Genomic DNA, 15,812 nt, shown 5'->3' with positions numbered 1-15,812 from the left:
ATTAATATATCTAATCATACTACAATTGATCAACATTTTATAAAATGGGAAAGTATAAGTTTAATTCAATTTTTAATAAAGCATTATGGGATATTTTCACTAATTGTGATACACGGTGTTCTCATAAACGGTGTTCGATGATGTAATAAAAAAGGACATAAAAGACATAATTCACGATGTTCTCAGCATCGTCATTAATATTTAGTGTCTAAAAATAACAAAAGGAGACAAAATTAGAACATAAAGATATAGATTGAGAAAAAAAAAATTAAAAAATTCAAAATGAAAATACTTCCCCAAAAAAGGATAGTTTATCCACTATGCACACAAAAAAAGTATAGACACACTTCATTATTTCCTTAACATAGTAGTTAATATTTAATGTCTAAAAATAATCAACCAAACATAATTAAAATATAAAGATATAAATTGATAAAAGAAAAATTCAAATACAACTCAAAATGTGGATTTTATACCTTTCCATGTTCACATAAATACATATATATTATTGAAACAAATTGTTAAAAAATCCAATGCAACCGAGTAAACATATAACAATAATAATAATAATAATAATTCCACTGCGGCCAAACAGTAAAACTAGATATAGATTAATTATTCTCACTTAGAATATTAATCATTTTATTCATTAATCATAATAAAACTTAACCCTTCGGGTCATTTCACCCGGTAACTTAACCGGGTCGGGTCATCCTCAGGGCTGCCAACTGGTTAGCTAAAAAGATTTGCAGCAAAATCTCCACCATCTATACCGCCGCCGCCGCCCACTAGATTTTGCAACAACTGCTGACCGGCTGTCTGAGAGGCCCCATCGACAATTCCATGAAATAAATTACTCACAATTCCATTACCCATCATTCTATTCTGTCTATTATTAGTAACCCCATATCCATAATTCTGCATAAGATTAGGATTAGGAGGAGGAGGAAGAGGAGCAGCCATTATCGGATTCATCGAATTATAAGGTCGAAACAGAGGAGTAGCAATCCCCATGGGTTGAATCTGAACCATCCGTGTCTGAGCCTGAACCATCGGAACAGTTCTCATCTGTTGAATAGAAACCTGAGCCGAACTATTCGAACAATCCAAATGACAATCGAATTCGCAAAACCCACATCTATAAAGCCAAGTTTTAGAACTGGGTTTCTTACAAACATCGCATGAAAACGCTGCGTTTTCGTAAGGCGGCGAGAATAAGAGGTTGAGTTTGTGATGATGAGAAGAATTAGTAAGAGATAAAGGCATGGAAGCACAAAGAACGTGAAGATCAACGTTACAGATTTGACAATGATAGGAGAAACCATCTCCATTTTTACCACAAGCATCACAATTGAAAGATCCTTCTGGGTAAATAGGAACTGGAAGGAGAGTTAAGATATGGTTTGGATGAAATTGGTGTTTGATTTGTTTGGGTTTTTGAGAGCATTTGAGATGAAGGAAGAATTTGCAGAAGTGACATGAGTAGATTTGACCAGAAACGATTGTGAGTTTGCAGCCGGAGCAGATTGATGATGGGTTGTTGTTGTTGTTGTAGTAGTTTGTTGTTAGATTTAAGGGATGAGGATGGCTGAAATGGTTGATTGTTTGGTCTGGTTGGTTTTGGGTATTCAATTTCCCCATTAATCTCTATCTTTCTTTTATGAGAATTGGGAAGATAATAATATAAAGAGGAAGAGGAGGAAGAAGACATGAAATAAGCATGTCATGTCAACTAAGAATTTGGAAGAATCAACTGAGCAAATCAATAGCAGGATTAGTTGACTTTTTGTCAATAATATATATTCATACTTTGTTTGTTTGAATTTGTGTTAATTAAATAAACTTGTTTTAAAAGTGTTACAGAATTATTTGGTAAAAGAAACTTAAATGTTTTTATTAGAAAGAATAAAAATAGTTTGGTTGATAATTTGATTAATTGGATAAGTGAAAACAATCAAACTTATGGATTTAGAGTTTATTTGGTGTTATTATTAAAAATCTTGTATAATAAAATAGTTGGTTATTTGGATTTTAAATTGGTTGAATTATTATATAATATTTTTTTATTTAAAATTTAAATTTTATAATGTAAAATAAGAATATTTGAAATTTTTAATTGATCTATTGAATGGTTTGATTGTTAATATTATAATAGAATGGATGGCTGAAGTAAAAAAAATTAACTATCTCTTAGGATTTGTTTGATGTTGGTTATTAGAATTTTTATTATTTTAAAAAATATATGATTTGGTAATAATCAGTTATTTGGGTTTAGGGTTGGTTGTAATGTTTGTTTTAAAATATAAATTATATAAAAGTAAAATAAGAGTATTTTAATATGATGAATTAAGGGATTGAATAATTAAAATTAAATAAAATATAATATATGAGTTTTGTGTAAATTTAAAAAAATAATAACAATAAAACTCTATTTTCTTAAAATCATTACAAATCTTTTTCCAACTTTTTAAATAACCAACTAAATATTTAATTCATCTAGAGCTGGTTTAATAATCAGTTATTTGAAATTTTTATTGGATTAAAAATAAAAATGTTAATTGATTGAATTATTATAATAATTCTTTTTTAAAATAATTTAATTGAATAGATGAAAAACATGACCTGATAAATGAATTTTTGGTAAAAAAAACCTAACATCTTTATTTTATTTTTATTAAATATAAATATAAATTTAAAATGTAAAAGATATTTTAATAATTTATCTAAAATTTTCTAAATAACACTTTATTTTTATCAAAAAAAAACATAAAAATTGAAGATCAAATTTAAGTCTTGTTTGGTGGGGTTTTTCATAAAATCGGGCTGGTTTGATTCTCATAAAATCAGTTATGATTAGTTTGCTTGATTGTTGGGTTTAATCATAAATTCTGGTTATGTTTTTTTTATCACTCATAAAATCGGATTATATTTTAAAATATTTGTTTAATAAAAAATTGTTATAAGGGAGCTAGCTAGAAAACCCAAACACTCAAACCCCAAAACAAACAAGCCTTGAGTCTGATACTCAAATCATGTAGTGTTTTGTTTTGGTGCGTTGACATGAGCTGGCATGGGCAGGGTCTTTCTATATAGGTATGAACTAAGGGTAGTATAAGGGTCTACATCCCTTCTTTCCTAAATCAATTCATAATGTCATTCATCATCATGATCTTTAGTGGTAGTTTGAAGCTAAAATCACTAATATTCTTAACATATTCTCCATGATTTTGTTTCAATTATTTTATTATTATTAATATGATTTATGGGTATACATACAGTCACATCAAACAAGTCTCAAATTATAGCACACACAAAGAAAAAACTAGAAGCAATTAATTCTAACTCACATAAATAAATAAATAAATAAACTTTCAATAGATGCACCAATTTTCATCTAAATATTAATCACATAGTTTAATCCCATTTCCATATATACACATAAAAAGTAAAAATAACATACAAGGCTAGGAATTTTACTTACTCCTTGTTGTTGTTTGATTTGTCTTTCTTATGCCCTCCCAGAATACGAGAAATCTGTAAACCTCTGCTAAACGCCTGGTTGAACAACATTCTTGTCTGAAATTCCGAAACAAACGGAAACCAAGCCAAGAATGCTACCGGAGTGAATAACAGCAATCCCATTACTACTTCGTAAGCTCGAGCTAGTGTTCTCACCGATCCCCATATCCCCATTCGTACAACAACGGGCTTCAATGCCTGTGCAATCTTTTTATTCCCCAAAAAAATAAAATAATAAATATTAATAATAGTCGGTGGTGTGTAAGTAAGTCGATCAGACATGAAAAAAGATTTATTGCGATTACTAACCAGAAGTAATCCCCATCCAGTTGGCATGAAGGCGAGAAAGCATACAATTATATCCCTGAATGTCATATGTAGAAGAGTTAATAGTAAAATCAGAGTTGCAACAGCTGTTAAGAAAATTAGCCCTTCGATCAAACGGAACACAAGCTGGAAGTTGGCACTAAATCTTCTTCTTCCAACAGATATAATCTGCAAAATTGGATTATGTTCTGATTATTAATTTTCCTTTATAAAATATGAAGAAGAAAGCTAAAAACACATCTTCAAAAGCATATCTATATGGGATCAATTAGGAAACATGTTTTAGAACTTATTGAAAGTTTCACTATAAATTCCCAATCCAGATTGAGAAACCCAACGGTTTCCAAATGGATTATATGACGAAATTCGCCTTGCCGCTTTATATATATCTTTTCTTAGACTCACTAGATGAAGCTAGCAAACTGGTAATTTTTAAAATAATCACTTGGTTATTCAAATAACCGCATTCAACCACCAAGAGAAAAACATCCAATTGGAATAGTGATATGCATGTCCTCCAACTGTGACTTTCTTCTACTTCTCAAACTTTAGGATAATTTTCATTTTTCTTCAAGGTGACAAGCAAGTGAACAAATTTTAATCAGAAAATAAATACAAAAGATTCCGGGTCTCAAGAAAAAACTATACCCCATTTGAAAACACTTATAATAATTTTTTCTGTATTAAAAAATGCGGGGAGAAAACAATCCATAATTTAATTATTTGTCTCAAACTAAGTTTAGTTAAAAACTTATCTCTATTTGGATCCAGATACAATAATAATAATAATAATAATAATAAAAATTGTTTCCAAATGGGGTATGTATACAATGAAGAAGTTATAATGATACTGACCTTCATCACAGATAGTACAACAGCAATCACAAGCCACGAAATTCCATAAACCTGAACAGAGAAAAGTAAAATCAGATTATTACCCAAAAATGTGAAGAACTTGATAAATCCGGAACTCATGACTAAGAATATTACCAAAATGCTTTGATTTGCTTTTGTAACCTTCAGGTGATAAACAAGTCCATATTGATACAAGAAGAATCGAACCGACAACAAAAGCTCAGCTAAAATACCAAGTTTCCCAGAATATCTCAAATGTTCCTGTTCCGTCTCCCACCAAGATTCCCAACTTCTCTTAGCCGAAACACCAATTCCTCCACGGTTATTAATCCACTTATTCCAATCATTCCAATCATCCACAATCTTTTGCCACTCAAAACCCGAAGGATTGAAAAGAAACGGAGCAAATAGCCACGTTCCCACCATAAACCACATCGAAACAGTTATCAATATATACGGAACTACCCCTCTATACGACTTACCAAATATCTCATACACTATAAGTAGCATCAATAATTCGATCCCCTTTACAAAGTGACTTCGTGAATACATCCTATAATTATCAGCAAACTTGGCATGAAACACGACAAAGCCACGACCTGTACCTCTGTATTGTGAACCCCCATGAAGCAATGTTCTTCCGTAATAGTGAGTTTTCGTTCCTAAAGAAAACGTGAAGAATACAGGTGCCAATTGAAGCTGCATTAGAATAAAATCAGTGAAAGCATTTCGGAAACCCTTCTCGAGGCCTATTTCCATCATCATAGGTAATGCCATAAGGTATCCAATCTGTACAAAGGATTGGGAAGCGAGAGCTATTTCTAGAGCCTTATTATTACGAATACCAGGTCGGCTGCTCAAGGCCTCCTCAAGCCCACTGAGAACCAGATAAAGACGACCATAAAGGAACACATACACCGTAAGTACAGTTAGCTGCCAGCCAAAAAAAAAAGAATTGTGAATAGGACATTAAACCATGGATGATAAAAAAAAAGGTGAATGAAATTACCATAGTACTGAAATAGAACCCAACAGTAGTGAAGTAACATGATAGCATTCGGAAGAAATCAAACCGGTGACCAAGTCTATATATATCGCGACTCATTGTCTGTTCTCCATTTCCGTTGGCTACCTTAGCTTCAAACAATGAGATCTGGTTAAGGCCCACATCACGTCCTTTCCCAACTTGTATGTATTCATGATGTGTGACATTGCCACCACGGAGTGTCGAGTTGAAACCTGCAATTTAGGAGATAGACATGAGACCAGGGTTTTTTCCACCGGAGAAGGCTAGTACACCATCCAACTGTCATAACCTCCCACTTCAATCATTGTGCTTTCAGTGAGAATTGAACATGAGACCTCAGCCTCGTAGTTCAAAAGATACCACTTGAGCTACCCTTGGAGCTTGTTTGATGTGGGGTTATTTGAAGGCTATGAAATTAAAATCTTGTTTGATGAAAAAGTGGGGTTTGGGGGATTATTTGGATTAAATTACTAGAATGTTCTTTTGTATTTAAAATTTTAATTTTATAAAAAGGAAGTAAGGATATTTTGATAATTTTAGTGGATGAATTAAGTGATTTGCTAGTTGAAAAGAAAGGTGATGTGATAGATTTTTTTATATATATGTAACCCCAAATAACCCAAGATCAAACAAGCTAACATAGGATAAACTTTCTAGGATTAAAGAATAAAGAAAATTTTGTAGAATGTATTTGCCTGCAAATATGTCTTCACTCAAGTTGATGACTTTGGAAGCCTTGCTAACCCCTCCTCTAGTCAGGTGAAATAGTCTATCGAACACGTCAGGGTGGCCATAGTGGAACCGAACCCTTGAGAACAATAAGAGAGAGAAAATTTAACAAAAGATGAATATAGCATACCCCACGAACAACGTAAATAGACACAGTGCACCAAAGACAATTTCAAGTGGATATTTTGTGTGTGACTAAAATACCTTGAAAAGAAGTGATAATATTTATTGGTATTGGAGTTGATGATTTAAGATTTGTTTATGGAAAGGGTAAATTGTAAATCAAGGTAGCTTAAAAATCGTATTGTTATCAAGTGAAGAGAGGCTCATTTGAGAATAATAGCTCGTAAAATGGGATGGATTACAAAACTATGACTTTCACAATAATGCCAAATGTATCAATTCAAATCCAATGCCATATTTGATCTAATTCCCTGTTATCTTGTATCCTTATTTCTTATCCTAGCTTGAGACATAATGACTTTATATTTTCATGAATTTGTAATTGTAATTTATAGTTCCAATGCCAGTTTCTTAAGTAGGTTCTAAGACCCATGGGTAAACCTTTTGAGATGCAAAACACATGCTTTTGCAAGGACTAATAACATGATTCTAACCTGTCAATCATTCAAAACCTAGATATAATCTCACACAATGCATGATTCACACCAAAACAGTATGTATAAATAGAACCATGAAACTTACTTCAATGGGTTTGCCAATAATCTCTGTCCAATTGTGACAAAACTATTCTCTTGATTCGACATGAACCACGCGAGAGAAGAAACACTGCATATAAACAAGGAACTTAGTTCACAGCTTATGAAATACTTTGTTTGAATTACACCCTTTACCAGATACCCATTGAACTTCAATGAAGTTATTTCTTAGAAACTAAAATACCTTCCAGTGAATATATGTTCCCTGAGACCCAGTATAGTAGGCTTTGTCGCACCATGTTTTATAAGAAATTCTTGTAGCAGGTTTCTCATCTTGAAGGCTTCTTCCATATAATTGTCCTGTTGATGCAGATTTAACATTCTTTTACTATGATTCATAAATATAATACACTAAGAACAAATGAACCACTTTACACATACCTGGTTCATATCTATTGTCTGCAAACCTTCCCCTCTTGTGAAAATTATAGCATGATTTTGATTTTCTGGCTTCCCTTCACCTAATATTGGCTGCCCAGGCAACCTTATCTTATAAATAACCTGAATATAAGAAGTTGAAATATAAGTGCATATTCATCAAAGGAAATATAAAAACCATGGTGACAGATATTGGTCCCAGTTTGGAAACACTTTAAAATTTTGTGATACAAATAAATCTTGAATCTGGATATAGAAACTAAAAAAAAATGTTTCGAAATGGGTTAAGTGAGTCCATGTAAGTTTGGAAAACTTAGCACATCTATTAGGCAGGCCCGGCTCTCAGGTAAAGCGAGCTCGGCCCAAAATTAGGGAAGCCCCCCAAGAAAAGAAATTAGAAAAACATCTTGTCCAATTCGGACCCAAGGGGGAGAAGAAAAGGCATGAAGGATAACCCAATCCTTGGGCCAGCCCTGCTACTAGGCAATGACATCAACGAGAAAATGATTCCCCCAAAATCAATTTACTGAAGTTAAAGGTACGTGAAAGCATACGGTAATCTATGAGCACAACCTAGTCATTTTTGACATGGAATTCACAAATAATAAATCAAGAATAACATGCAAATAAACAACACAAACAATCAAAACTCTTATAATAAACCCATGAGTTAAATGTTAAACAAAAGAGGGAGATACTAAGCACAAGAGTTATACCTGATCTAGGCTTTGATCTGACTCAGAAGAATCAGCCGACTTTGGCAGAGCCTTCACTAGAACGGAATAATAGTTCTTCTCTGCTTTTTTCGATGCAATTTCCTCCTCCTCAACATATGCAATACGAAGAGAGGGATACCTATTTAATGACAAGATAAACAGAAGATCAATGGCTCTTTTTTCCTTACCAATACAGTAAAGAAGCAATAACAAGGCAAGCGGCCAGCCAATAAATTCAAGGAGCATACGTTGTCATGAGTTTCAAAATATCTTTTGCACGAGGATCTCCAGCTCGTTTCTGAATGCCATATTGCTGGCAAGCAACAACATAAGTGAACTTCATATCAGCAACAGCTTGACACTGTGCCAACAGTGACCTATCATTCTTTAGGTGTTCATTGGTGTTTGATTCAGCAGCCTTATATCCTTTCATCAGTTCTGCAGGAAAAAAAATATCATTAGGTAAAAAATCTAGTTATTACTTTGCCTGTTTTCAATACCTAATAAGTTAAAAGTGTATACCTTCATCCTTTGCCATATCAAGGAAAGCTTGGAGCTCTAAAGCTTGGCGGTAATACATCATACCTCGTACTTAGGTCCACACAAGGGGTTAGCACAAGCAACATAAACAGACCAGGAAAAGCCTTCAAGTAACTGAATTAAGTAATTCCGTACCAGTTCTGGTCAATGTCTGGCCTCTGTATGATGCCCACAGACGAAGTTGTTCTTGTAACTCAGCTGTGGATTTCAATTCATCTTCAGTACTACATTGAACCCGTTCAAGAAAATTTGTCCATTCGTCTGCATATCAGAAGCACATTAAAAGTAGAGGTTAGAATCCAGAGAAATAAGAAAGTAACACAATATTCAATAGAAGACAACCAACCAGGAAAAATCTTCTGTAAGTAGAATAGTATTGAAACACCGTCTTCATTTGGTTCTTCCAAATGATCCATGGAGAAAAGAACATCCTCTGTGAAGTATGGAGTGAGGACACTACAAAAGATACAGATAGCCACCAGCTGTTAATCAAGTACTATTTGCTAGGTATCCCTAACAATGAACATGAGACCAAGATCCAAAGGTTGCTAACAATGATAACTGCTGAAACCTAATAGTGATTTCACCACAAATGATCTAGTTCCAGCTTCAGACATTTCTAGGATGAAGGAAGAGTTCAATGTCCTAAAAAAGTTGTACGCTACAGAAGCTAACTTCACTATCCCTGGTCCAGTAGCCTGCCTAATGCATGGCATTGATGTGACATGAAACTGTAAGAAAGGGAAAGTACAACTATACCCCAAACACACACATCGACACTTACGAGAACGAAAGCATGTTGCGAACTTTTGGTGCCATGGGCATGTCCATAAACAATGAATTGGAAAAGAATGTAAGTCGCCTTCTAGCCTCGAGATTTGATGGTACATCCATAGCAGATTCCTTCACTGTAAGCAATAGATGAAGCCTTCTGATCTGAAAGATAAAAGGTTTTAAGTATTAGCAAAGTGCTATAGGAAATCCTAGTAGTAACATACACTCATATTGGCTGTCACTGCAGGGACTACATTTTTTTAAGGGATCTATTCATGTTTTGAAATGTCTCCGCAGTTGGACCATGGAAGACAATGTTTAAAAGCATGTGAAGAATTTATTATCCAGGTACAGAGAAAATAAGTTTTCTTTTATAAACTGTCATAGTTGGTACTTACTTTTTCTTTCCAAGCATCTGTTTCTTCAGTAACTGGGAAGTTTAGATGATCAAAAAACTTATATTGCTTATCCAGAGGTGTCATTCCCACTTGCCCCCCATAAGTTCCATGGGTAGATTCTTGTAAACTATTTGCAGATTAATAAAAACATTGTAAGAGATCAGTTAATTAACTCAATTAAAAGAATTTCAAAGTTTGGGGAAGTAATTGATTTAGCAAGATTACCCAGGCACTGTGTCCTCCATAATGTCACGGGTCACAACTTCTACCATGTTAAGCAACACAATTACAACTTCATTTTTATCCTCGGCCCTATTTTCTCTCTGCAGAATTTAAGCAGATTTGAGTTTACTATGTAACCTAGTCCTCAAGTTAACAAGTCTAATAAAGTTCACACTTACCAGATATTTAATGAGTTGCACAAATTGATCATAGAGGTTAGGCAAATGACTCATTTTCAATTCCGTAATCAGGTCATCGGTTAATATATGACCATCAACTTTGGAAAAGATCTCCTCTAAGACACTACACATTAAAAAAATGTTAGTGCAAGCACAGAAAAAAAAAAAGAGAAGTTTATTATGCATGGATTTTCGGGAAGAGAGACAATATATGTGCACAAAAAATGAACATAAATGAGTCCTAGCTCACAATGCAAATGTGAGAGGTTCTTTCAAATGGAAATATCTTTTGGGTAAAAGGAAACTATTCTATTATATCCAGCAAAATTGTAAAAGAATTGCTTATTCAACTACATTATCAAGTAGCTTTCAACTTACAGTTTCTCAGGTTCCCCCAAAACTAAAGAATTCAAGATACTTTTGCATGAAGCATAACACTCCTGAACAGCACAGAGCATATAATTGTCTTGATTCAATCTCTTTGTCAGCTGGTTATCTCTTGCATTACCACTATCTTTAGCCATGTCCAACGCTATAGGAAGCTACAAAAGGAATAAAATAGATATCCTTTCTCTCATATCAGGAAAATAAAAGATTAACAACATATATACATCAAACCTTGCTAGCAAGTAAAAAGGGTGGCCATTGGATGAGATCTAAATCACGATTAGCCGAATGTGGAACAAGCAACAGGTTCATTTCACTAGAAACAAACAAAACAGAATAGAACAAAATTAGAAGTCAAATGAAAAAAGAGGATACCAAGCTCAAATTAAACAATTTTCAGTTACCTATTATTTATGAGATCCTCATCTTTGAAGCCAGTAATTATTTTGTTCCACAGCTGTGCAAATCTAGCAGCCTCTTTTGCTTGATTAGAAGGGACCTAAGATAGACATCCAATTTCAGGCAACAAAATAAAGATGGTAATAACATAATAATTATAAAAAGCCTATTACTGAACCTCATAAACTTTTCCAGTAAGTGTAGCTTTCAATCCCTTCTTAGGCTGCTCAATCTTTTCTGTGGGAATCAAGCAAGCATTGATCGCACCAGGCAGAGATTGAAATCGAGACCTCAACAGAACCAGTGTTCGTATCTGAAGGCAGTGCACAAATACAGTTCGACTTTCAGTATACCAATGAGATTGAAATTATGTCTACGAGAAATCATTTGAGCATGAGATCTTGGAAAAAACGAAAACTGTAAATGTAATTTGAGAACACAAAAATGACTCCATATTTTCCATTAATATTATATATATATATAGCAATACATTCATTAACACCCCCACTGATTTTTCTACAATAAATTTTACATTATTGATCTATCCTGTACAAATATTAAATTATGTATTTTTTTCATTCCTTGCAGAATTTGGCAGTTCCCTTAAATAGACATACACGAGTTCCTATTTTAGATGAGTCTTACTCCCTAAAACATGGAGTAGTTATACTTTTTAGAGTGGATAATTAATAACTTAACTAGGAAAACTAATTATTTTCCTACTCCGAGTAACATAATTCTAATATAATCCTATTCCCATTCGGATATGTACGTTATAACATAATATCCTACATTCCTTAATAACGGTCCCCTAATGTTGAAGTAAATATGTCAATCATGCCTATTTGGATATGTACTTTTTATTCTGTTTCTTGGTAGGGACTTATAAGCACATTAGAGAATTCTTCAGTTTGAATGTCTTGTACAGGTAATTCACTTTTGAAGCTTTCCTAGAATGAAGTGGCAATATGTTAGTAGTTTCACCACATTTATTCTGTCCCTTGCGCATAAATGTTGGATTAATGAAATTGTTGCATCCTTTAAAAAAAATACATGCTAGTCATAGCGGTTATACGTTGTCTTATTTAAAGCATTAGGATGCAAGCTCAAGTATGTTGTATATTGATTAAGGACTTCTCTTCCAAGGAATTTCTTCTTCTTCCTAAGGGGTTTCTTCTCTTCTCTTGTTCTTTCTAAAGGGACTCTCCTTCACTTTCTATTCTTCTCAAAACATTGGATAATACACTATTCCTCTCCTCCACAAAAGAATCCCAACAGCTACACTGGGCATTCACACGACACCTTTAAGCACAATGTTCCAATGACCATGTTGGTCGGGGACAAATAAGAGGAAATGTAAGCGATTTGCGAACATCGACCTCTTCTGTGGCAGCCACCACAAATAGTGACTTGGTATCCTACTATGAAACAACTGAGGTTGCTAGCAACACCAAATAAGGGTGGATCCACCTTGTAGAAAAACAAAGAAATGTTTATAACTGAAAATAGTATTTATTACATAATAGAGATTATCTATTTATAGGATATAATACCTACAATACAATAATATCCTAATAAAATCTAACTATTTTCAGCTACATCATATTACAAGATATTATAATCTCATAATATAATATATTTGAGCACTCTCCCTCAAATTCAAGTTAGTAAGTTTTATGACTAACTCTCCACATCATTCTTACATGTGTCAAAAGTTTACCTCAATGACTCATCCTCCATTGTATCGAGGATCAGAGATAATCTGTTGAATAACATGAACCTTAATAGATTTGGATTTACTATACAACATAGATTTAAGGCAAGAGAGGATGAGATGCAAAGAGAAATGGGGATGAGAGGCCAAGATTCAAAAATTTATCATAATGTTATTAATATACTATTTAATAGTCTTAAAGGGTCATAGCCTTAGAGTTCCCCTCCGAATTGTAACAACCAAATATTCCTTTTAACATCATTGGACACATTGCATCTTTCATTGCTTCATCTCAACCGTTGATGAGCCACCCTTATTATTTTCATTGTACCACTGTGATACTATGTAAACCTAATAGAGAACTAAAAATAACTGTTTGTTTTCCATTATAAGTCTAAACATATTCTTATTAAAGCAAATATAAAAAATCTACATATTAATATAGCAATACAAGAATAAAAAAGTGAAAATACAATACTAAGTCTATACTATTTCACTGATTTACAAGGTTACATTCTTTAACAAAAACACACAAAAAGAGAGTAATGAACTAGAAAACAGACCTCGCCAAGGCGGCGAAATGCACCATATAAGCCTCCAAATATTGTGGAGAAAATGGCATACCATATCTGAGTGTCCATGAAATATACCTGAAGAACTTGGGCATTTAGAAGTGTATTGTGGGGGATTGATAATTCACAAGCCATTAAAATATATACAAGTACTTACAAGAATAACAGGAGCCCACAATGCAATAACAACACCAATGTTGCTTTTTGCTGTAAAAGGAAAAGTAGTTACTTCAAAACTTGGGAACATAAGTTAGGAATCTGTTGTGGGAAGGAATATAGTTGTTACCTTGCGGGAAGAACTCGTGCCATCGATAACTAGTTATGTGAACTTTCATAACAGCTTTTGTGGGAGAAACAAGAGGCTTTATCTGCAAAGAAACAACGACAACAAATCATATAATGAATGAGAGGATAAAGAGTGATGTTTTCATCTGGAGTTCCATTAATAGAACCTTCATGCAACTAGAAAACAAAATATTAATTCACTGGAAAGGCATAGGAGATTGCCAGAAAGGTAGGTCATGTTTCTTTTTGGTTTTCTTTCAACCAGGGTTAATTCCCGTGAGGAAGCTAGCTCGACCCCTCACTGTCATAGAGGTTTGCTTGATGTCTCCCCAAAAATCACTTTTATATATGCAATTCGACCACAAAATTGATTTATTATGAAACTAGAGATTCAATAACACTTTTATCTCCTAACAGATCAAAGGTCTTCGATTCCCACTAAGAATGTCTTCTTGGAAGTGGGGTCGTGCTAGCTCGGCCACTCACTGTCATAGAGGTTTGCTTGATGTCTCCCCAAAAATCACTTTTATATATGCAATTCGACCACAAAATTGATTTATTATGAAACTAGAGATTCAATAACACTTTTATCTCCTAACAGATCAAAGATCTTCGATTCCCACTAAGAATGTCTTCTTGGAAGTGGGGTCGTGCTAGCTTATGGCTGAAGCTGAAGCAGCTACTTTCGAAGAATAAATCCTGGTTTTATAAAAATAAATAACACTTGTTATCTATACATGATGATTATTATTAATTTTGCAAATTTACTTGATATTTTATCATTTTTAATCACAAATAGTTTCTCAACGACAGCAAAAAAATCTCTTAAGACATTTTCAACCAATGTGTAAAGACTTCAGAAATTCCCTTTCTATTCAAGATGCAGCTTAAGCACTTAGTGACACTTTCTGTTGATTTTTTTTCCCATAAATTAAAAAGAAGATTTAAACTTCCGTACCCAAAAGGAGAACTCTTGCAAGTAATATCATACAAAAAAGTAGTACTAAAATCAATCCAAACTACCGTAAACAAAGTTAAATTGAAACAAAGACTCTCATCTGACTAGTAGCAATTGCAAGATAGAAAGCAACCAAGATGAAATGAGTAAAGAACCTCTCCATAGTAACTGAATGCTAGTTTTGCCATAATGAGAAGAATCCAATACATTGTGTACCTGGGAGACAAAAGAGAGAGGCAAAGTAAATCATTTGCATCTTATTTAAGTTGAACCTACAAGAAAAAGGGTATCCTTACTTGAAAAGAGAAAATGCATCCTCGTGCATCCCCCTTCCAACATAGAGTCGAGGCTGCAAGATAGAGGATCGTGCTCATAAGCAATGATATGACAGTGTAATAACTGGATTCAACAATCAAGTAGAAGGTTTGAACACTAAAATGTCACAGTTTATATATCAAGATGAAAAGCATAAAAGGGACACTAGCAATATAATTTTCAATAAAAAAAAAATGAAAAGTTAGAAGATCAGAGCAGATATTCTAAATACCTGTGACCACCACATGATAAGCCTTATAATCTTGTAATCGGATCTTTCAAGGTACCCACGGATGAAGGGAAATAGAAATAACAGCCCAGAGAGCATGTTTGGAGATAAGTAAATTAGAACTGACAAAACAAACCAAGAAAGTGAACTTTGACCATTTCCAAACCAACTCCTGATTGTCTGTGCAAATCCAGTGGGACTATTCCAACTATATGCATAAGCTATGGGCATAATTATCACCCAGGTTGCAGCTGCAATGGCTTTCAATAAATATCTTAGTTGTACATGTAGTGACATGGTATGCCTTGTCTTCCAGCTCATGACAAGATCAACAACAGCTGCATGAAAACTCAAACATTCAATCTCACTATTAACCAAACAGAGTTTATCATACATATTTTGAATATTGAATACAATCAACACATAGAAGTTTGTGCCCTTATGATATAAAACAGAAAACTCCTTCAATTACATAAAAAATAAAGCAACACTTATTTAAGCCTTAATCATCACTAATTCTTTGTCATTCAAAACTTACTTGATATATTGTATTTTTTGAAACCGCATAGC

The 15,812-nt window shown here is 33.6% G+C and overlaps 2 protein-coding genes across 2 annotated transcripts in view; both read right to left on the bottom strand.

Moving 5' to 3' along the window:
* Positions 1-461: 461 nt before the first annotated feature.
* LOC124922019 lies at positions 462-1,805 on the bottom strand. Its single transcript, XM_047462738.1, has one exon. It carries the CDS (start codon positions 1,639-1,641, stop codon positions 733-735), a length of 909 nt encoding a protein of 302 aa, XP_047318694.1. The 5' UTR covers positions 1,642-1,805; the 3' UTR covers positions 462-732.
* A 1,547-nt stretch (positions 1,806-3,352) lies between these two features.
* The window catches only part of LOC124918994 (callose synthase 2), a 23,835-nt gene continuing 11,375 nt past the window's right edge, over positions 3,353-15,812 (bottom strand). Inside the window, exons 17-44 of the mRNA XM_047459087.1 lie at positions 15,246-15,580; positions 14,995-15,047; positions 14,854-14,914; positions 13,742-13,823; positions 13,613-13,662; positions 13,447-13,533; positions 11,348-11,482; positions 11,175-11,269; positions 11,002-11,086; positions 10,762-10,925; positions 10,384-10,507; positions 10,208-10,305; positions 9,983-10,109; positions 9,595-9,746; positions 9,157-9,266; positions 8,946-9,071; positions 8,793-8,861; positions 8,519-8,708; positions 8,271-8,409; positions 7,558-7,677; positions 7,361-7,476; positions 7,163-7,246; positions 6,424-6,536; positions 5,711-5,940; positions 4,837-5,634; positions 4,702-4,752; positions 3,829-4,014; positions 3,353-3,726 (exon numbers count right to left, since the gene is read on the bottom strand). Coding sequence (XP_047315043.1) covers positions 3,478-3,726; positions 3,829-4,014; positions 4,702-4,752; positions 4,837-5,634; positions 5,711-5,940; positions 6,424-6,536; positions 7,163-7,246; positions 7,361-7,476; positions 7,558-7,677; positions 8,271-8,409; positions 8,519-8,708; positions 8,793-8,861; positions 8,946-9,071; positions 9,157-9,266; positions 9,595-9,746; positions 9,983-10,109; positions 10,208-10,305; positions 10,384-10,507; positions 10,762-10,925; positions 11,002-11,086; positions 11,175-11,269; positions 11,348-11,482; positions 13,447-13,533; positions 13,613-13,662; positions 13,742-13,823; positions 14,854-14,914; positions 14,995-15,047; positions 15,246-15,580 — 4,229 coding nt within the window. The 3' untranslated portion in view covers positions 3,353-3,477. The remainder of the gene's footprint in view (positions 3,727-3,828; positions 4,015-4,701; positions 4,753-4,836; positions 5,635-5,710; positions 5,941-6,423; positions 6,537-7,162; positions 7,247-7,360; positions 7,477-7,557; positions 7,678-8,270; positions 8,410-8,518; positions 8,709-8,792; positions 8,862-8,945; positions 9,072-9,156; positions 9,267-9,594; positions 9,747-9,982; positions 10,110-10,207; positions 10,306-10,383; positions 10,508-10,761; positions 10,926-11,001; positions 11,087-11,174; positions 11,270-11,347; positions 11,483-13,446; positions 13,534-13,612; positions 13,663-13,741; positions 13,824-14,853; positions 14,915-14,994; positions 15,048-15,245; positions 15,581-15,812) is intronic.

This window comes from Impatiens glandulifera, chromosome 1 (genome assembly GCF_907164915.1).
Source record: "Impatiens glandulifera chromosome 1, dImpGla2.1, whole genome shotgun sequence".
Taxonomy (NCBI): Eukaryota; Viridiplantae; Streptophyta; class Magnoliopsida; order Ericales; family Balsaminaceae; genus Impatiens; species Impatiens glandulifera.
The sequence above is the reverse complement of the archived record's forward strand: the minus strand, read 5'-3'. Positions and strand labels throughout refer to the sequence as shown.

What these genes read in the sequence shown, in the direction of transcription:
- LOC124922019 (XM_047462738.1), bottom strand. Translation starts at nt 1,641, where the DNA reads ATGGGGAAATTGAATACCCAAAACCAACCAGACCAAACAATCAACCAT.